Raw genomic sequence first — 22042 nt, 5'->3', positions numbered from 1 at the left:
AAAATAAGTTTGAAAACGCATAAACTAAAGTACATGGTTTTAATATTTATAAATAAAGTTTATTTCATGATTACATCATAATTTTAGTAATAAATGCAAACAAAAAGTCAAATCGACAAATAATTATGTAATGTGATACACTACTTAAAATAATTTTTAAAATGACTTAATTTAGTCTCATACGTATTATACTTCATATTGAGGTTTTAAAATTCAAACTTTATAGCTCAATTTTACAATTTCTAAAAAAGTTTATGTTTAATAGATTTTACAGGATACAGGTATTAGTACTTAAATCGGTTTTTTTATAAAAGTTAATTTCTTAAGCAATATATTATAAGCTGCATTTTTTCAAAAAAAAAAACCAACGCTAAAAAACCCATAAAGTTCAACCACATATTTAATCATATGACACTTTGCAAGTTTTATTTTATATAATTTTGTATTATAATCTGTCATCAGTTTTGGCCACTCAAACCAATTGTCTACTGTCTTGATTTAATTACATTTACTTTGAAAAAAAACACCTGAACTTTCATAAAGTGGTACTAGTGTTCAAGTATTTTAGGTTTTAAAAAGAATAAGCAAGGGTAAGTCTTACCAGTATGGTTTAATCAAAAAACTTAAAAATAACATCTAAAATATTTATAATCACTGCTATACACGCCTCTTTGCAGATCGCTATGAACAAAATTCAAAAACTAATGATGCTTTAAACTTATTTAAAAACAATTAATACAAATAGAAAAGAATCTGTTTGTTTTTTTAGAAACTAATAGTCTTAAATTGCTTTTTGAGTAGTAGTGGTTTTAACAACTTTTTTTTTGTTGCAAGGTTCAAATTAGCTATAGATAACAGTTTTATAGACAAGTACGATTTACACTTACATTTACAACTAGTTTAATTCATATTTTGCTTGATTTAAATTTTATGTACTTGTATATTAGCTACCTATGCTTTTATTGAAATATTAGTAACAAAATTTATATCTAGTTTCTAAAGTATTTTGATTTAAACTAAAAGCTGTTTAAGTATATTTTAAGTTGTGTCTTTTGTATTTAGCTTTTATAAGCAAAATACACAAAACACTAAAAAAACTAATAAGAAAACATCTTTAAAACTATTATTCCATATAAAATTAGTAAACAAGGTATATTTAAAATTGCAACGGTGAAAAAAGTAAATCTTTTAAGACTTTCGGTTTATAACCTCAGTTCATACGTTTCTGAAATGTGGTATCCTCAGTACCACAAGTATCTTGATAAACTGCATACTTTTTAGAGGTTACACAATACGTTATCCACGCTTCATTTGCATACAGTTTAGAACAATATTGCTTTGTATTACTTGATTTAATTAAAAGTAATAAAAATTTAGTGTTAATTGTTTAAAGTTGTTTTTGTATGTACAAATTTCTGCATTTTTTTTCCGTTTTAAACACTTGATTCTATATGTAACAAAAACGTTTAAAAAAACTTATGTTTTGATAAAACAGTAAGAACAAGTTTTATTTTTTAATCAGGCTTAGAAACGTTTTAACAAATAATAAAAAGTAAAGTACTACGTGTAAAAGTTCTTAAAAAAATGTCAACATAAACACATAAAATTGTTTGTGCAACAAACAAAAATTTAACTTGCCTTACACTGTAATTAAAACTCACCAAAACTAACAAAAACAAAGTATGTCACATGTAATTTTTAACTAAAAAGAAAAAAAGTTTATAGTACGCACATGTACTGAAATATGTTTAAAAGAGCATCTGAAAGAATTAAGTCAAAACTTTATAAAGCTAAAGAGAATATTTAAAGGTTTAAAAATATTTTTTCAAAGAGTAAAAAGAGCTAAAATTGAATGTTAGTATATTAGTAGTAAAAACACAAAAAAAATTGCATCTAAAACTCAGTAGTTTGCATTTAGAACTATATAAAACAATAAATCATCAAAAAAAATAATTGATATATCTTTTTATTAATTTTTTAAAGTATAGAAAAAAACATGAAGAAAAACAATGGTATAGTAAAATTTCTCATTAAAAAAAGTATAAAATATTTACAACAAAGAACAACTGCTTAAATTTAAAAAATATCAGTACTTGTATAATTCTTATAGTTTTTGCATAAGTTGTATAACAACAGTTAATATAAAGAGTAGTTGGTTAGCAACCTCACAGCAAGACGAAAACAATGGAACTGTTGAAAATCGACAATAAATTTTTACCAAGACCTATTGTTGCGTTTAGAAGGCTCTTCAGAAGATCTGCGTCTCGACTTCTTCCTGCCACCATCTTCACCCTTGACCTCTCCTTCCTTCTCCTTCCTCTCTCTTCTCTCCTTCTTTCTCTCCTTTATCTTCTTCCTGTACTCCGGATCGTCTCTCATCCTCTGCTTTCTCTTCTCTCGCCTCACCTGCCTCTTTTCTTCCTCTTCATTGGAGGATGACGTCTTGCTAATCCTTTTCTCTTGGATCTTGTATTTGTTCTTCTTTCCTGATACTTTCTTCACTGGAGCTGGATCTTGATCCTGATCCTGGCTGCTTTTGTTGGAGACTCTGGGAGTGACCGTTTGCTTGTAAGCCGGTGGGGGACCTGTAAGATTTAAAGTTTTGTTTTCAAGAATTTTTAAAATTCTTTCAAGACTTTTATTTATATATAATTTCTCCTCTAGAAGTTGAGATATCTTTAACATATAACGTATAACAGATTTAATAAAGGCGTAACTTTATCTCACACACATCAAAGTCGAAATTTATATGCCGGTGGTGGACCTGATGTATGAATATTTGTACAGTTGATTTAAGCAATTTTTATCTTTATTGACTGATATATATATGTAACTTTTAAGTTTAAGTTTAAAATACTTTGAACTATTCATAATACTTAATCTAAAATAGTACTTGATAATAAACAATCTAAGTTTTAAAGGTTTAGGTAGAAAATATACTCACTAATAATTTGGAAACTTAAAGTGTTTAATAACCTAAATTCAAAAAGTTTGGTACTAAATAGATATTTTATTTTCAAAAAAACTAACAACAAAAAGCATCTTCAACGATTGGCTGTGAATTTTGAGTGTCTCTTCTGAATCTTTTCATTGAAGGTTTCTGCTTGTATACTGGCGGAGGTGTAACTAGAAAAATATATTATTTTAGCTTATTTAAAAAAGTAGAATTGGTTTTAATATTGATTTTGAAAAAGTTTTAGGCTTTTAAATGTACTCTTTTAATTAGCCTGCTTAATTTTCAAATTTATTATACCTATGTACTTAAAAGTATAAAAATTTGTAAACGATTTACACTAAAGAATTTAAACAACTAGAGTTACTTAAAGCTGCTGTCCAAATAAGTACTCTAATATATACCTAAAAAGAAACTAACACGTTAAACTTTTGATATGTTTACTACGTCAAAGCAAACTTTTTATAAACTTAAGTCATGCAATAAATTTTCTTTTTTCAAAAAAAAAAAAAACGGTTGTTCATCAAACTTTGTATAAACCAAATATCAAACCAAACAACAGTATTTTCAAAAAAAAAAATTATTTATATATAACAACATACTTTTATTTTCGTTCTGAGACGTGAATGAGTGAAAAGTTGTTCTTCTAATTCTTCTGTTTTGCTCATTTTTAGTCTGGTATATTGGAAGTGACACTGTTGCAGTTATACCAGGCAGTGGTTTCTGTAAAAATATTATGTTTTTTATGAAAGGTAAATGATACAACTAAAAGACAAAGAAAACCTACATATAAGTATTACATAAAACATTTAAAATGTTATCATAAATAAAACCTCATATGAAATGTTGGTTAATAAACATCGGGTATTATTTGAGAAGTATTATAACCAACATTTCTGTAGTTTTATAAAATAAAGCTGTGCTAAATTGTGTTGTTAGTTTTATATAAATAAAGTCAGATTTAATGCATATGTGACGAATACATACTTCGTATTGGCAAGGGTTTGCTACATTGTTATCAAACAAAGTCAGGCAAGGTGTAACTTTATCTCAAACCCATCAATTTGATATTTCTATGAACCAAGTATACTTCAGTGCTCCTACAGTAAGCCATTAGTCACGCTTTTAGGTAACCACAAAAAGTGCTTTAAAGCGTTTTAAAGCGGTTACAACTTGTCAATCACTATATAGACAGCTTCACTTTTAAACAGAAGTTAAAACTGCTGAATACGCATTATAATTGAAATTTAATCTATGCTATGAACTTTATTGTCTCGTTTTAGGTCTGGATTGAGTTTAAGTGCCTCTTAAATTTATCAACCGAAAAGTCTAAAGAACTTTCTTTTTTGTTGTTTGTCAATAAAATGTTTATTACTCAATTTTTTTGGAAAGTTTTTATAAAACTTAAAATAGTATAACTTTACAAAAGACAGTAAAATCTTCATTTTTGACAATTTATTAATTTAATTATAATATACCAAATGGTATGGCCGGACTTTGTTTGTTAATTAATCAATAAAAATTATGTACCTTATCAAAAACAAGCTAAAAAAAATCAAATAACTATTTAACTAATTAATTTTGTAAAACTAAACAGAATTTAAACTACTTACTTTATCTTTTAAAGATTTTTGTTCTTCATCGTCTTTTTTAGTAGATTCTAGATGTCTTCTATAAAAATATAAATCTAAGATGTTTCAATATAGAAATTTAAAATAGTCAAAAATAAAAGTTTTGTGAGGTAAGTTTATTTGAATTGGTTAAATGTTTCTCAAATTTATAATGAAATAGTGTATATACTTTTTAAGCAAATAATGAAAGTATTAAAATAAAGTTTATAATTTATTCAGTGCAGTTTGTAAATAAGCCATTTGATTAAAAAAAAATTTTTTTATACATTAAATGTCTTATAATCTTTTTATTTATGTCGCATGTTTAATTAAATGTCAAAAGTGGTAATAATGCATGTGTACATTTGATTAAAAAAGCCCTAGATCAAACAACATAAAACATTAAAATTTACTTATTTTGATAAAAGCTTAGTCAATACAAAAGTTTTAATAGTTTCATAAATATAAGTTAGTCTAAGTTAGTTTTATAAAAAAATACTTAAATAAGTTTTTTAATACACAATAACAACTTACTTTCTTATGTAGAAGACAATTACACATACGATCATTAGGATAACAAGAACAATTATTATGTATTTAACAATCCCCCATGTTCCATTATTATCTGTTTGTGGAAAATTATCAATTAAACAGTTTAGAATGTTTAAAATTTTGTGCAAACTTTAAAGCACTATGATAATTTTTTTTGACTTTTATTTTTAAAGTATCTTACTCCGAATTATTTAAAGCTACGAGAACAAACTTAAAGTAGATTAAAAAGCGTTTAAAATAAGTTTCAAGTATCTTTCTTACAAGAATATGCAAAGATTAACTAATAAATTAGACATCTTAAAAAGCTTAAAAATTTAAACACGCATTTGATGGGTAGTTCCCATTTAAATTATAAACCAATATACACACATATAAATATATTACTTAAAAAAAGCTTTACACTACAACTATTTTTGTAAATATAAAGTATAAGGTAATATAAGTTAATATTTTTCAATAAAACTACAATTAAAAAGACATAATTGTTTACCATCGTCATCATCTGCTAGTTCATAACCATATTCGTAATCACTATTATCGAATGCATCTTGTTTTCTGAAAAATATAATAGAATTTAGTTAGTGCAACTACATTGAAGTAAAATTAAAATGGGATGAAGGTAGTCTTCCTCTTTTGATTTTAAAGACCGAACAGGATTGAATTTTAAATAGAAAATTTGTTCTATTAATTTTGAAATAAAGGTATAAAGTTCAGTATTGTAGTAAAATAGTAATTAAGAGTTTTATTTAAATTTTACTAAATATTTTTAATTTTTTGTTTTCTACAGATTTGAAAATGTTTTTTAATAAACGAAAGATCTCTTCGAAGTGTTTGTATAAGGCTGTGACTGATTTTTTGATGGTTCTAATAATTTTTTATTTTGTTTACATTGAAGTAAAATGTCTTCTAAAATTTTCATATTTCATAACAACTTTCAAAATTTTAATAATCGTTAAAAATTAAAAAAAAAAACGTAAAAAAATAGTAACATTTTTTTTCAAGACAACCAAAAATTTTCATGTTACTGACTTAAACTATGAATTTTTTTATAGTTTAAAGACTTTATTATTTAGATAAAAGTTTTTAAAGAAAGTTATTAAAAATTTAAAAGAATTTTCACTTAATAAATTAGGTACTAATTTTTTGAAGTTGTGTTATATTTTTATTTTTTACTAATTTAAAAGACAATTGGAGTACATGTAAAAAATGTAAACTAATTTTATTAAATATTTTATACTTAACCTTAATGGTATCAACTTCTAATCTTTTTTTGTAATTACAAGCAACAAACTTCTTTAAGTTTTAATTGTTGTACTTAACTTGAATTTAAGAAACCGCGAAATAAAAAAGAACATTTTGTACAAAACATTTCAAAACCTACAGTTGGATAACAACAGAATTTTGGATAACGAAATAGTTCTATAAACATTTTTTTGTTTTTTTTATTTATTTTCATTTTTTTTACTAACGTTGGATACCAGGGACTCGATCTTCTATTTGCACCTCGCGCAGGTCTGAAAAAAAAAATACAAAAAATATAAAAAAAAAATAAAAAAAAAATAAAGAAATTAAATAAATAAAATAAAAACAAAAAGTGAGTTGAAAGATAACAAATAATAATAGAAAGATTATAATTAGTTTTATAACTTTTTAACTATTTACAAATACCACTTTTGTAGGTTTAATGTCTTAAGTTAATGAAAATAAAAGTGTTGAAGTACATAAACGCATTAAATTACTTATAATAGTGAGTTTACATCAAAGTTGAAGAAAAATAAAAGATACTTTTTAATCAAGGTTTAAACATATCGCACTAATCAAAAATTGTATTATTAAACTAATAAAAATCTTTTTATCAATATTTATTATTTATTTATTATTATTAATATATTTAATTAATAATCTTGTACATGGTCTTAGGTAAAAGTAAATTCAAAGTGCTAGAAAATTTAGCATTGTTCTAATAATGATAACTTTCAACAACGTTTACAAGAGTATTAGTGCTAGTCTACACCTGACGTTTTTATAAAATGTTTAATTACATTCTATAAAGTTTATTAGAGTACATAGGTAATTATTTAAAATTAGAGTACATACTAGTTAATAAAATACTAACGAGTTTAAAATGAGATTATAAATAAAGTAGATCAGGTATACACTGTGTAGACTTAATTTTATATTTGTATATACTCAAGGTGGGAGAAAGGTTTTATGTGCTGACTACAAAAATTAGCAGTGATATAATGTTGATAGTTTGATCAACATTATAATACTAATTGTATTATAACAAGACCCTTATATTTTGTTAATCTGATGTTTTCACAACAAACATTATTCAGGTTTTCGACGAAACTTAGTTGATAAAACTTTTTTGTATGTATTCATAACTATAAGTCGGATTTATACATCATTCATATTGTTTATAACTTTTTAGAACTTATCATAACATGTTATTACATTTAACATATTATGTTATAATATACTTATATCAATCTTCATGTAACTGTTGAGTGTTTCGATAAAACTTGATAAGAACCGATAACAACTGAGCATCGTGTTATAGAGTACGAACAAACTTAATAATATCCTTACAGTCTGTTACCTGACTACAAACTTTACTTGATTGATTTATTTGTTTTCACAACAGAGTTTGTTCAAACTTCAGACACGATTTAAGGTATATCGCGAATGAAATTTTATTAACTATTTAGACGTGTAATAGTGTTTGGTTGTACGTGTTTACAAGACTAAGTTTAAACATTTACGCTTGGTTTTTTTGTTGCAAAACAAAATTATATTTTATTGTAACTTATAGTTTTTGTTTAAGGGATAAGCAGCCATAATATTAACATTATCAGTGTTGACAAAATTAACCTAATCTGTAACTACTTAAGTAAATTCCTAAAGAATCTAAATAATGTAATATAAACATGCTATAACAAAAACTAAAACAATTTTGTTTTATAAGTTAAGAATATTAACAGAACAACAGATTTCACTATTTTTTATTATTAAAAAACACTTATTTTGTTTTTACATATTTTTCCTTGCTATTTTAGGTTGAAAAAAAGTCAAGTAAAACTATATGTTATTTTACATTATATAATACTATACTAATAGAAAGTATAATTATTAGCTTTAATAATGTTAATAATAAATAGAAGATTAACAGTGTAGTTTATACTTGTAAAAAAAAGTTTTTTAAAATTATAAGATAAGTAATTAAAATATATTACTTTTAAAAGAAACTTTTAAACTAAGCATCTAATGTTCTGTGCACTAATAGAACTTATTAAACTTACAAGAAACCATTTAATTCTAATTCTACAAGTTTATATAGTAGTATAAGATATTAAACTGACAGAAATCCATAATTTTCAAATCTACTGCTTTACACAATAAAAGAAATGTTAAACTTACAAGAAACCATTAAATTCTGAATCTACTGCTTTGTATAATAGTAGAAAAGTTAAACTTACAAGAAACCATTAAATTCTGAATCTACTGCTTTGTATAATAGTAAAAAAGGTGGTCTTTGGGCCCTCAACAAATGAGGGAGTTGGTATTCACCTTGAACGTCTACTCTGACAGTGTTACCTGCATTTTGTATTTTGCATTATTTCAACATATACTCAAGTGTATCTGTTTTTTACGTTATTAATAAGGCATTATTTCAAGTTATTATAACAATTTTATTATATTTCTATAAATTGTTTTAGAGTAAAACATACTTATGAAGGTAAACTTTTTTTTTATAAAAGTCAGACGCTACACTTTTCTATTCCTGAATTATTTGTTGTTTTTAATAAAGAAAATTTAGTAACGTGGAAAAAAAAAACCCTAAAGTTGAAGCAAACGGTCAAGAAAAACCAAACAAACATTAAAAAACATAACTTTTTGGTTTCAACATGTGTAAATGTTTAAACGCAGTAATTTACAACTTGATTACAAAATATCTGACCTTATAAACGTTTATTTCAAAACATATTTACTTGAAAAAAAGTTTTATAATTTAGTTAAACTTTAATATACCTTGGGAAATATAATCACACGCTTGGGATTGTTTACAAAATCTTCCTTTATTCATTTGTTGGTCTATTATCTGAAATTGAGAACTTAGTATTTATTAAAATAAAAATATTTAATTAAGTTTATAAAACTGTTATTTATTCATAATGTAGAAACCTTCACTAGTTCTTTTAAGTGATTTGTTTTTACCTTATAATGAGAGGCATTTATCGAAAATAAACATTACTTTTTATAGTTAAAAAAAAGACGTAAGAAATATTTCAAAAACCTGTAAAAAGTCTCTACCACAGTGTAGATTTTGACTGACGTCATCAAACGTTATTGTCGGAAGACTCAGAGCTATCTTGGATCCTTCGGGACCCTCTATTCTGTTTGTGAAGATTATTTTATATGTTTACTTTTATAATAAAAACATTACAGGTTTTATAGGTTGTTGCATTACCTCGTAAAATTTATAAAAAGAAATATAAAAACTTAATAATACTTCACTATAATTTATAAAATTGTATACAAATAAACTATACTTTATTATAATAGTACTACAGAATATTAAATATAACGTTTAAAAATTTAATTATAGTTTCATTAAATACTATAATTGAGTAAAATCCTTAAGAGACTTGTTAAATCATGATGAAAGGCAAGTATTTATAGAAATAAAACAATTGGTAAACGTTATCTAAGTTAACATTTTTCGAATATAATGCACTTAATAATAAATAAATGCACTAACTTAATGGAAATGTTGAAACAAAACGAAAAAGTTCAAAACTATAAAGAATTCAAAGATAGTTTTTAACTTTTACCATTTTATGTATGTACATTTTCAGTACAAAATTTAGTACTTGAAAACAAAATAAAATTTTCTACATTTAATTGTTTTAACTTACAAATTATTATTCAAAAGTTCAAAGTATTATTAAAATTTTACAAACTTTTATAATAAATTTTGAAAAGCTCTAATATTTAAACAAACTTTGTTTACACAAAAACTCAGTTTGGTGTTATGAAAGTTCGCTGTTAGTTTAAATAGAATTCAAATTACTTTTAGCACAAATTCAATTCAGTATAAAAAAATCATATGTCGATATAAAAGTAGAGGTATAATTGTAATAGCATTTACAAGTGATTAATCACTTTTACTGTTAACCGCTACAAACTAGGCAATTGGTGTTAACAAGCTACCAAATAAGTATATTATATTTGAACAGCTTTCAAAGTTTTTGAACTTTTTTTGTAAAATTTGAAGTTAGTTTAACTTTACACCTAGTTTTGTAAACTATTTAAATTAAGTTTTTTTGCTGTACAGTTCTTTTAGAACTTGAATCATAAGAAAAATTAAATAAATGTATTTTGCTCTTTACCAAAGAATTATTACAAAACTAAAAAGAATTGTGTAGTTTTGTATCAAATAGACAATATTGAGTTTTAGACATAAAAACTTTTAAAAAGTGAATGAAATTAGAAAGTAAAGTGTTGATTAAAAAATTAAATTTAATGTAATCATATTTTGCTTAAAACCACATTTAGTTTAAATATAAAGTATTGGTTAAGTTTTGAATATATTATATTTTATTATAGGTTTGAGGAATAATAGTACTACAGAATCTAAAAAATAGCGCTTAAAGATTTTAATATAACTTTATAAATACTATGATTTAATAAAATCTTTAAGAGACTTGTAAAATCATGATGAAAGGCTAGTATTTATCGAAATAAAACAATTGGTAAACGTTGTTCAAGTAAACATATTTCGGATAAAGTGCATTAGCATATTACTCATAGTAATGTTGAAACGAAACGAAAAACTTAAAAACTATAAAACAAGTTCAAAGATAGTTCTCAAATTTTACCAATTTATATATGTACATTTCTAATTGGTATATGAAAACAAAATGAATGAATCTTTATTTAACTGATTAACATATCAACGGTTCTAAGTATTATTAAAATTTCACAAAGTATTATAATAAGTTTCAAAAGCTCTAATACTTATTCAAAGTTTGTTTACAAAAAAACTTAGTTTGGTGTTATGAAAGTTCACTGTTAGTTTATATAGAATTCAAATTACTTTTACCACAACTTTAGTATTCAATTAATTTCAGTACACAAAAACCATATATCAAAATAAAAATAGAGGTATAATTGTAATAGCAGTTATAAGTGATTAATCATTTTACTGTTAACCGCTAAAAACTAGTTAATTGGTGTTAACAAGCTACCAAATAGGTATATTATATTTGAATAAATTTCAAAGTTATTTAACTTTTATTGTAAAATTTGAAGTTAGTTTAATTATACATGTAGTTTTGTAAACCATTTAAAGTTAAGTTATTTTGCTATACTGTTAATTTAAAACTTGAACTATAAATGAAATTATATAAATGTATTTTGCTCTTTACCAAAGAATTATTACAAAACTAAGGAAAACTATGTAAATTTCATATTGAATAGACAATATTGAGTTTAAGACATAAAAACTTTTAAAAAGTGAATAAAATTAGAAAGTAGAGTGTTTATCAAAAAATTAAATTTAATGTAATCATATTTTGCTTAAAAAAACATTTATTTTGAATACAAAGTATTGGTTAGTTTTTAATATACTATATTTTATTATAGGTTTGAGGAATAATAGTACTACAGAATCTTAAAAATATCGCTTAAAGATTTTAATATAATTTTATTAGATATTATGATTTAGTAAATTTTTAAGAGACTTGTTAAATCATGATGAAAGGCTAGTATTTATCGAAATAAAACAATTGGTAAACGTTGTTTAAGTAAACATATTTTGGATTAAGTACATTAGCACATTACTCAATGATAATGTTGAAACAAAACGAAAAATTTCAAAATTATAAAACAAATTAAAATATAGATTTTAACTTTTACCAACCTATGTATGTAATTTTTAGTACAAAATTTAGTATTTGAAAACAAAATAAAACAATCTACATCTAATAGTTTCAATGTACAAATTATTATTCAAAAGTTCAAAGTATCATTTAAAATTTTACAAACATTTATAATTAATTTGAAAAGCTCTAATACTTATTTAAAGTTTGTTTACAAAAAAACTCAGTTTGGTGTTATGAAAGTTCACTGTTAGTTTATATAGAATTCAAATTACTTTTACTACAACATTAGTATTTAAATAATTTCAGTACACAAAACCATATATCAAAATAAAAATAGAGGTATAATTGTAAAAGAATTTGTAAGTGATTAATCATTTCTACTGTTAACCGCTAAAAAAAAGGTAACTGGTGCTAACAAGCTATCAATAGGTATATTACATTTGAATAAATTTCAAAGTTATTCAAATTTTATTGTAAATTTTGAAGTTAGTTTAACTTATACATGTAGTTTTGTAAACTATTTAAAGTCAAGATATTTTGCTATACTGTTAATTTAAAAATTGAACTATAAATGAAATTATATACATGTATTTTGCTCTTTACCAAAAAACTATTACAAAACTAAGGACAATTATGTAAATTTCATTTAAATAGACAATATTAAGTCTAAAACATAAAAACTTTTAATAAAAGTAAATAAAATTAGAAAGTAAAGTGTTGCTTAAAAAGCTAAATTTAGTGTAATCATATTTTGTTTAAAACCACATTTCTTTCAAGTATATTATTTTGGTGAAATTTTGAATTATTCAAAAAAGACGCAACAATGTTTTAAACCAACATAATTTTACTTTCTAAAACCAACTTAAATTCATCTTTAAACGGTGGCTAATACGACAAAAGAATATTATAATCAGTTTAATCTATCCCTATGATCTTTATTAACTGTCGGGTTTCGATAAATTTAGTCTATATATTTTAAATAAGATTAAGTAATAAAGGTTGTCAAAAAGCCCACTTTATATAGACGTTTGCGAATTTACATTAAAGCGAAACTAATTCGCTTAATGTATTTAGATTTTATCTGGAAATATTTCAGACTAATTTAGAATATATTTAATTTATTTTGTATTGAAGCTAATCTGTAAGTGTGTAATGGATTATTTACATCAGATTTTATCTTTATAATTGTAATTTTACAAATTTTGTATACATAAACTTTGTTGTACTTTTACAAACTATATTTCTGTTTAAACAAAGTCAAATGAAAACTGTAGTTTCTAAACATTAAAATCCATCAAAAACTTTTTTTTTTCGCTATGTTTTTATGTATACAATACTAAGCCGAGCATTTTGAGTTTATAGGTTTTTAAACTATTTTTATTTCTCAAAAACAGTCGTTTCATATGAACATTTTTAAAATGTTATATTTTGAACTAAAATGTAGTTATTATAAGCATGTTTAAAAATAATTGCATAATAACTTTGGTTGCATATTATTTTGGGTAGAAGTTTTCTGTAAATATAATTTCTATCTTATAATTTTTTCGTGCTGTTTTTAGAAACAATTTATGTTTTTCTTTTTAGTTCAAATTTTAATTAGTTAAATAATTTTTATAAAAAAATAAAAAAAGTAACACATACCACAAAGTAGATATTTCAAATTTCAAAATTCTAAAGTAACATTTTACAAGTAGTTTGTATCGTTCAATGTTATACAACGCAATCACAACATTTTTAATAATGTTTACCACTAATAAGCCAATAGTTAAATACATTTTGCATACATAAATTTTTGTTAACAAATAAATTTTTTCCTTTATTTACCTGTTTGAATATTGTTTTATTAGACAATAAATAATTTTATGAATTAAATTGCTAAGCAAACTTAAAGTAATTGATAAAAGTTTGTTCTATTATTGTTAAACATTAAACTAAGAAAAAACAAACAAACAGTATATAAATCGAACATAACTATTTCTCTAACTTTTTTTAAACTGCAGCTCTAAACTACTATAAATAAATCATTTTTAAATCTAGATTAACATTTAAAAATTTTTCAAAGCTGTTTTTTTTTATTTAGATAATGTTTTTACATTAATAAATTTTTGTAAGCTTAAGTTAAACTTTTAATCGTAAAATCATCTAACAAAAGTTGTCATAAACCCACTTTAATTAGACATATCCAAATATAAAAATAAAACAGACAAATACTCGTTATAGCAAGACTAATTGATTTAAAATATTTATATTTAATCTTAAAACTTTTTAGACATGTTGTATTACGTATACTTTATTTAGAGCTTATATGTAAATGAATAAAATATGATAAGAATATAACTGTCTAGAGAGTTTTGTAAATATGTTATATCGTTATGTTGGAAAAATTTTTTCTGCTTATAAAAAGTTTAATAGAAAATAAAGTAAGCAAAATTATTTAACAACAAAAATTAATACTAAAATATTGTTTAGATGAAGAACAAATTTAGCTAAAAAAGTTTATGTACAGGCTTTCAAGCTTTTTAATATATATCAGTTTTGATAATATTATAATTTCAATTTTCTTATCTTAACTACTGTAAGTAGGTAGTTGTAAATTTAAACAAAATATCTCAAGGTAAGACTTGTATAAAAAAAAAACAACTTAGTACAAACAATTAATTTAAGGCTTATAATTATTAAATGCAAAAAAAAAACTGTTTACACTTATGTACTATTAGTTAAAACTTATTATATCAATCGTTTTTATTCTTGAAGTCTTTAACCTTAAATCTTCCGATATAACATATTAAAATGAACAAAAATATGATGGAAGCCTGGAGATTATCACATTGGCAGATGTTGCATTTTCAAAATGAAAATAACACAATAAGACATTAACTTATTATGTTGTTGTCAGACACAAATATTAAACCAACTGGTATTTAAACAAGCTGAGAAAAGTATTCAAGTCTGTTTTCTTATAGTTTTGATTTTACCCTAGATTCATTAAATTTATTATTTTTTTTCAATTATGTTATAAGAGTTAATATACTCTGTTATACTTAATATAGTTTTCTTATGTTTAATATTAATAACACAAACAAAAACATTTTCTTAGAATTTATGTTATAAACTCAGTTATTGAACTATTTTTATGTGTTTTACAAATTTTTTTTTTATCGATTAGTTAGTTTTTTCATTTTTTAAACACTTCTTTTAAAGTAAACGTTTTCGTTAAAAGTTGCTCTGCTTTAAAACAGATATAACAATAGTTATGTAAGTTCAATTAAAACTTGTTAAGAATTAATAAAAGTTATTTAATTAAACTAAAAATATGAGTTTAATATGAACTACTTTGTCAATTTTATTAAATTAGTGTAGAGAAATTTATCATAATTACCAGGAATGAAAATTCTTTCCATGAAATGTTTTCACGTTTTTAACTTTTTGTGGTAGAACTTAAAATTACCATACTAGCTGGAACTTAGTTTTTAAAAGTTATTAAGACAAACTATCGGCTTCTCATAGAACTTGTCATGTTTTAAACCACAAATTTAATACAACAAGAATTCTTTGAAATAATATTTTACGTTAATAAATGGAGCATAGAGACGCAAAAGCTCAGCTCGTAATATTTTTAATTGTTTAAGTTATGATGTTTTTCATTAAAAAACTATAAAAGGTATAAGTTTAGTTTTAAGTTGTCGTCGAAATTAATTTATCAGTTAACACTGAAATCAAAGTACTTATGTAAGTAAAAAAAGGTGAATAGTACTTGTATTCGAAATGATTTGCACAATAACATTCTATTAATAGTTCTTTCATTGATAAAACTGAAAAAGAATAAATTATGACGTAAAATTGTGTATAAATCAAGTATGTGACTCCGTTTAAAAACGAACGTTTCAAAGTCATTATCATTTAGCAATAACTACTTTATACATTACTAAAAACCTCTTTTCAACAGAAGTTGGTAGAAAAATAACATAGAAATTAATTAATAAATAATTCAAAAAGCTCATTTAAGTTCTATTGAACTAGTTAATAAAAGTAAAATATCTTGCAACACAAAATATTAAGTAAACCCTACACCAAATTTTTTATAATTTTAAATGATCTAGGTTTTAGTTATAAGATTAAAACAAAGTATAATGAAATCATTTATTAAAAAAAATTTCCTAAAACTAAGGTTTCGAAAGCATTTGTCAGGTTTTAATAAACTTTCAAATTTTTTAAAGTTCTTAATAAGTTTGGTGGTTATTTTGAATCATACTGTAAACATTTATAAACATTTTCTTTTTTTTCAGTTGTTGAAAATGCTAATATATATAAAGTCATAAATAAAGGCGACGAAATCAAATATTTTTTTAGATTATCGTCCAGGTAACTACAATGTTTTCGTCTAGTTCTCGCCAGCTTGATTGTTAAATATAAGTCAGTATAGAGTTTAAATTGTCCCAAGTACTACAATAAAACAAACATAAGGGCTGAGAATAACCCGATGAACAATTTGTATACGCTTATTAATTAAATTCAATAAAAAGTATAATATAACTTATATTCAAAAATTTTGTCTAAACTTTTACGTCATGAAATGAAAAATACACTTATAACTTTTTCCGTGCATCTTGAAGTTTTTTTAACTTAATAATATTAACAATAACAGTAATTTAAACTAAAAAAAAATATTTTTATATTATATATTTATAGTTTAAGTTTCGAAATTGTTGTTCTTAAAGTTATAAACACTTATCCAAGTACATTAAAACTGTTGGTATAGATGTTGAGAAAAATTTCTTCGAATATTGTTAGTATATTTATTTTATTTATTAATATATTTTCTATTTACTTCCGTGTACATTTAAATTGCTGATTAGGATGTTGAGAATAAAATATTTAAATATAATTTATATGTTTTACTTTAATTATTAATATTTAATAACTAACTTCCATGTACATTGAAATTAATGATGAGAATGTTTAGAATAACATAATTTAACTTATATGTTTTATTATACTTATCAACATTTAATAACTTACTTCCAAGTACATTGGAACTGCTGATGTGGGTGTTGGGTAAATTTCTTCCAATTTAACTGGTTCCATTTAGTATTGCTCGCCCTCAATGGTATAACACACTTCCCTGGTTAAATACAACAAATAAAAAAAAAATTTTACTATTGTAGGAAGGTTTTTGAGCGTATTTATATACCATTTGTAACTAAGTGTGTAGAAATTACTCATTACATTATTGTTACACGATCGTTTTCAAAACTGCACTGACTTTCATGTTCATGTGATAATGTTAAACGATTTTGAATATATTTGATTGTTAAGTAGTATATCATATTTTTACTTAAAATTTAGCTGATAAACTCTAAAATTTGTATATTTTTAATCTCATATTGAAACGTCATAGTTTAAATTTGATTTTTTAAACAGTTTTAAAGTTTTAAAACTAAATATTTCAATTCTATTTAACATTTAAAACTTGAAAATGAAAATCAGTGCAGTTTTGAAAAGTTTGTGTAATAAAAACAAAAACTAAATGAGTAATCTTCACATCATGATCTCTTACGATTGGCCAAAACAGATATTTAGGGGGCTTTTTGAAAAAAAATTGGGAAAATCTGCTCAACATACTTAGTTGCAATCACACATAAAAACAATTCAACTTGTTTTTGTTTTATAGTTATTGTTGTAATAGTTACAAACTGTAATATTTATAAAATTTAAAAGATATAAAAGTTTAAAGTGTAGTCTTAAAGTTCAAAACATGCATAAAAAAAGAGATTCTAATTTTATTATTTGTAGATTATGATTAATAGTTTAATATTATAAACGAATTTTAATACAATTTTGAGTTATGTTAAAAATGCATATGAAGTAATAACAAGCTTGATTTTTAGCAGCTTTAATAAAAAGTTATTTTTTTGTAACTTTGTATTTCTTGGAAAGTTACAAAAACTAAGTTTATATGCTTTTTTCTCAAGGTTTTCTGTATACTGTAAGAGTACAAGAAGTTGATCAAAGAAATATGTATATGTTTAATTGTAGAAACGTTGTATAAATAATTTAGTTATGTTTGATTTAAAATTTTAAAAGTAATATAAACCGCTTCCTTGTTTATAAACTGAACTCAGGAAACGTTTACTTTTGAACAGATTTAGAAATGCAAACAAAATAAGTATGAAGTGAAGGAAAAAAAGATTATTGTCTAGGTTACTTTTGCAAATTGTAAGTTTAATTACTTAATAAAAGAGTAATAATATTTAATGCTACGATAAGATAATCTTGTCAATAACGTCATAAAAATTTTAATATCTCGACAATCTTATCACGAAAATGTGTTTTATTGTTTGAATTTGATACTTAAACCAGATTTTAAAAAAATAGAAGAATACTATTTACTAATTTTCAAGTTTTTTGGAACATAAATTTTAATCACAAAATTTACGGTTCCACAAAAAACTATAAATGCCTTTTATTTCAAGGGTATAAGCTTAACAAAGAGTTTAACTTACCCATTATTAAAGATTTAGCAATAACTGTTAAAAAAATCAATTAGTACGAAAATATCATTTGAATGTATGAAAATTGTATGAAAACAAATTTTTTGAAATAACGGAATTTCGAATAAATTTATAACTAATTATAAATAAACAAACTTACATCCAGGGTCGTTTACTGCATTTATATCTGAAAAACATTAACTTTAAATTGTATGAAGAGCGTATTAAAAACCTTAAAAGTATTATCATAAAAATTAATAGTTTTTTAACACAAAATTTAATGCTAAAACTAAAACTTAACACAAAAAAAAAAAAAAAAAAAAATTAATGGTAAATAATTTTATAGAAAATATTTTCATGTCTTTAAAGTAATTATGTTTATGTTTTTAAATACATTAAAAATACTTTTAAACTAGAGAGTAAACTTATTTACCTCAGACCGCTACAAAACCAAAACTTAAAATTTACCAATTGATAAATGAAAAACAGTTTTGATTTACTTTAATATGATAACACAGGTAAATATATTCACTAACCGGACTTTTTGTTTTGCGGGTTAGCTTCAGATAGGTAAAATAAATAATAAACAATTGAAATCATTAGCTTTTCCGTAAGCTCCATTTTGGTAATATAAAAAAGTTGTTAGAAATCTGATGATAGCTTTAATTCAACCTGATAGAAAATTATTAATTTTTTTGAAGCACAACAACTTTTTTGTAAAAACTAATTTATTGTTTTTCTGTTTACACATAATTTAATTAGTTGAAAACTTACTTTTATTTATAGAAAAATCAAACTATTTTAAGCTTACAACTAAAAACAAGAATTATTCATCAAAAAATTAAAAAATAAACGTAAGTAGTTGTTCATTTTTTGCAGAAGAAAAACAGAATGAAAAACTAAGCTTTGTTTTAAGTCAAACAAAAATTAAAAAAAAAAAAGTCGTTTGAAATAGTTAAACTACAATTTTGTAAACCCATTAAATAACGTATATTAAAGTAAAAGTATTGAATTATCTGAGTAGAAAAAATATAACCAAAGCACGAAAAACCTTATAAAAGATACGTATCTGTGTAAAACACAACTTTAACATACTTATTGCAACTAACTAAAGGCATCTCTGAATTATTAAAATACCAACCTAGCTTGTAAGTAAGTTTGTATGAATAAAATTAAGCAAAAATTTAAACTAGAAAGAAAAATTGCTAACTATCGTATTTATATTTACCAATAGTAATACAAGAGTATTTGCGTTTTTTAAAAGCTTTGTATAAACAGAACATAATCTTGACTACTTTTGATGAGCTCAAGCAACTGAAATGAAAAAAAAAATATTTTAGTTTTTAAACTTGAAGATTAACACCTTAAAAAATTATTTATACAAAGTTTTACTTTTTATACGTTGAATAACTCGAAAAAAGTAAAAACAAAAGTTTTGTTAAGAGAAAAATTAACATTCGTCTAAATAATTAAAATACCCTGTACACAATATTACCTTTTTAAAACATAAATTTTGCATGTAAATAATTTCACATACAACATACTTACAACATAGTTCTGCAACGAACTTATTTAAATGTGGAAGCAATCAAAATGAAAATTCAAACTTAAAATTCTCTTTGTTCAATATCGCTCCAGGCTAATTGTCTGCCTTTCAGAATAAAAGTTTTTAAAGTCTGATTAAACAAAAAGAACCTAATTGTTATACGTTTGGTTTAATTTAGGCTTAAATATTAAGTTTAATTAATTTCAAGTCATATATAATTAAACGCTTACGTATAATTTATTTCTTAAGGTTAATATGTTAATGAGTTCAAATATAACTAAATAATATTTTTTTATAATAGTATGTAAACCAACAGCTTTTGTTTTAAACAACAAATGATAAAGTGAAGTTCAAAAATTGCAACTTAAAAAAAGAACTATTAAAAAAATCATTTACTAAACAAGAGAACTGAAAATTATACAATTTTTGTTTACATAACAAAGATAATCTCTTGCACAAGTAAGAAGCAAAAATTAGTTACGATAAACTGATTAAAAGATCAAAAATTAATAAGATAAACTAAAACACAGAAGTCATTATAATCCCTGTAAGTTAAGTTTATATGTTATTTAACAAAAGTACTGTAGAAACACGGTCAAATAAATTGAAACACAATGTATATCTGCATAGGTTGGTATATATTTGAACTTTTAGAAATATATAGAATAGGTTTTATATATTATTTTATATTTATGAACAAAAAATAATTCCATTAAAAGAAAGTTACAAAAAACTAATTTTTGTTTTACTTGTATAAAATCTTAAGTATAGTACAAATAATTAACTTATACTTTTCTTGTTTTATATAAGTACATCTTCAAAACTTACATTTTAGTAAAGTTTAAAAATAAAGGTAAATTCAAAGCTAAATTTAAGATGCACATGATGTTTTCAATATTTTTATTATTTTGCAAACTTTGTTACCACAACAATTTCCGTTGGAATGCATTTCAGCGGTTTTACAACAGACGTGATCGACATTATATACGTATATAGATAAAAGAGATTAAAACTAAAAATCTGTTTTTTATCTTTAAATCTTTCCGTGATTTTTTTCCTTATAATGAGTTTTTTGTTTAACGTTTGATTTTAGAGTACTTTATCAGACTTTTTAAACTTATTTAATACATATTGTGTATAAGTTTGCTGTAAATTGTTTTTTGCTTACTTCAAGTGGTTTAATGATGTTTTTTAGTTTTTGATTTATAGATCAATTAAAATAATTATAAATTATTAAAAACAATTTAAATAACTAAAAATAACATTTATGACTAGATTTTTCAAAGGAAAGCTAATTGCTAAAGGCTTAAGTAAGAACATTTTATATATTTTAACAAAAAATTCAACTCTTTAATAATTCAAAAAATATTACCATGGTTAAATGAATTTTGTTTGGTCTATAATGTCTATTGCTTCAAAACTACCTACATTTTTAAACATTTTGGAGCTTTGAAGTCGTTACAAATACTTTTGTAGAGTAAAATTATTTTCTTACACTGTGTCATAGTTTAAACTTATGTATGCCTAATTTATAACCTACAACCATAATATTACCACAAAGCACATAAATACATAAGTACTACATAATTACGTTCGAAATGTTTCACTTTTTTATGTTTTTAAAGACAATTTTTTACAAACTTGCGTTAAAAAGGTTTTTAAAAATTTTACAAGTAGTAAAAATCATTAAAATGTAAATAGTGTGGTTTCATTTTTGTAAATTAAAAAAACAAACATTGAGTACAAAAATACTAAATTATATTAATTAATTTAACTACAATGATGTTAATACTTTACTGCAAAAAAAAATTGTTTATACAGTACTAAACAAGCTAAATTGAACGTAAATGTACAGATGACAGTATAAACAACGTAACATTAATGTAACAAAAATTTAATTCCAATATTATAACTTTTCTGACTAACAATAACTACCAGTATTTTTCTTACATAAAAAAGTAGTTATTTAGTAAAACCATGAAAGTCATACAGCTTTTTCTGTT

General features: G+C 23.1%; 1 protein-coding gene across 3 annotated transcripts; it reads right to left on the bottom strand.

The window, feature by feature from the left end:
- Nucleotides 1-1289: 1289 nt before the first annotated feature.
- On the bottom strand, nucleotides 1290-20161 carry LOC145831484 (uncharacterized). 3 transcript variants are annotated; one of them, XM_082938756.1, is made up of 15 exons: nucleotides 20062-20161; nucleotides 19030-19165; nucleotides 18654-18680; nucleotides 18506-18529; nucleotides 17022-17124; nucleotides 9413-9512; nucleotides 9148-9217; nucleotides 8595-8712; nucleotides 6585-6629; nucleotides 5606-5670; nucleotides 5098-5188; nucleotides 4567-4624; nucleotides 3556-3676; nucleotides 3031-3126; nucleotides 1290-2585 (listed from the first exon to the last, which is right to left on the bottom strand). In XM_082938756.1, exons 2-15 carry the CDS (start codon nucleotides 19112-19114, stop codon nucleotides 2215-2217), a joined length of 1374 nt encoding a protein of 457 aa, XP_082794882.1. In that variant the 5' UTR covers nucleotides 19115-19165; nucleotides 20062-20161; the 3' UTR covers nucleotides 1290-2214. The 3 variants fall into 3 exon arrangements, with proteins under 3 accessions (XP_082794882.1, XP_082794881.1, XP_082794883.1); XM_082938755.1 differs by having other exon boundaries at nucleotides 20042-20117; XM_082938757.1 differs by lacking the exon at nucleotides 18506-18529 and having other exon boundaries at nucleotides 20042-20117.
- Nucleotides 20162-22042: the final 1881 nt, after the last annotated feature.

Source organism: Thalia democratica, chromosome 3, assembly GCF_965202585.1.
Source record: "Thalia democratica chromosome 3, ktThaDemo2.hap1.1, whole genome shotgun sequence".
Lineage (NCBI taxonomy): Eukaryota > Metazoa > Chordata > Thaliacea > Salpida > Salpidae > Thalia > Thalia democratica.
The sequence above is the reverse complement of the archived record's forward strand: the minus strand, read 5'-3'. Positions and strand labels throughout refer to the sequence as shown.

Bases quoted from the DNA above. Each gene is read 5' to 3' on its own strand.
- LOC145831484 (XM_082938756.1), bottom strand. From the start codon at position 19,114: ATGGAGCTTACGGAAAAGCTAATGATTTCAATTGTTTATTATTTATTT. The intron at 9,218-9,412 runs GTTTTTGAAATA...TCTCAATTTCAG, and splicing joins GTGGTAGAGACTTTTTACAG to ATAATAGACCAACAAATGAA. The intron at 2,586-3,030 runs GTTAGTTTTTTT...TAAATCTTACAG, and splicing joins CGTTGAAGATGCTTTTTGTT to GTCCCCCACCGGCTTACAAG.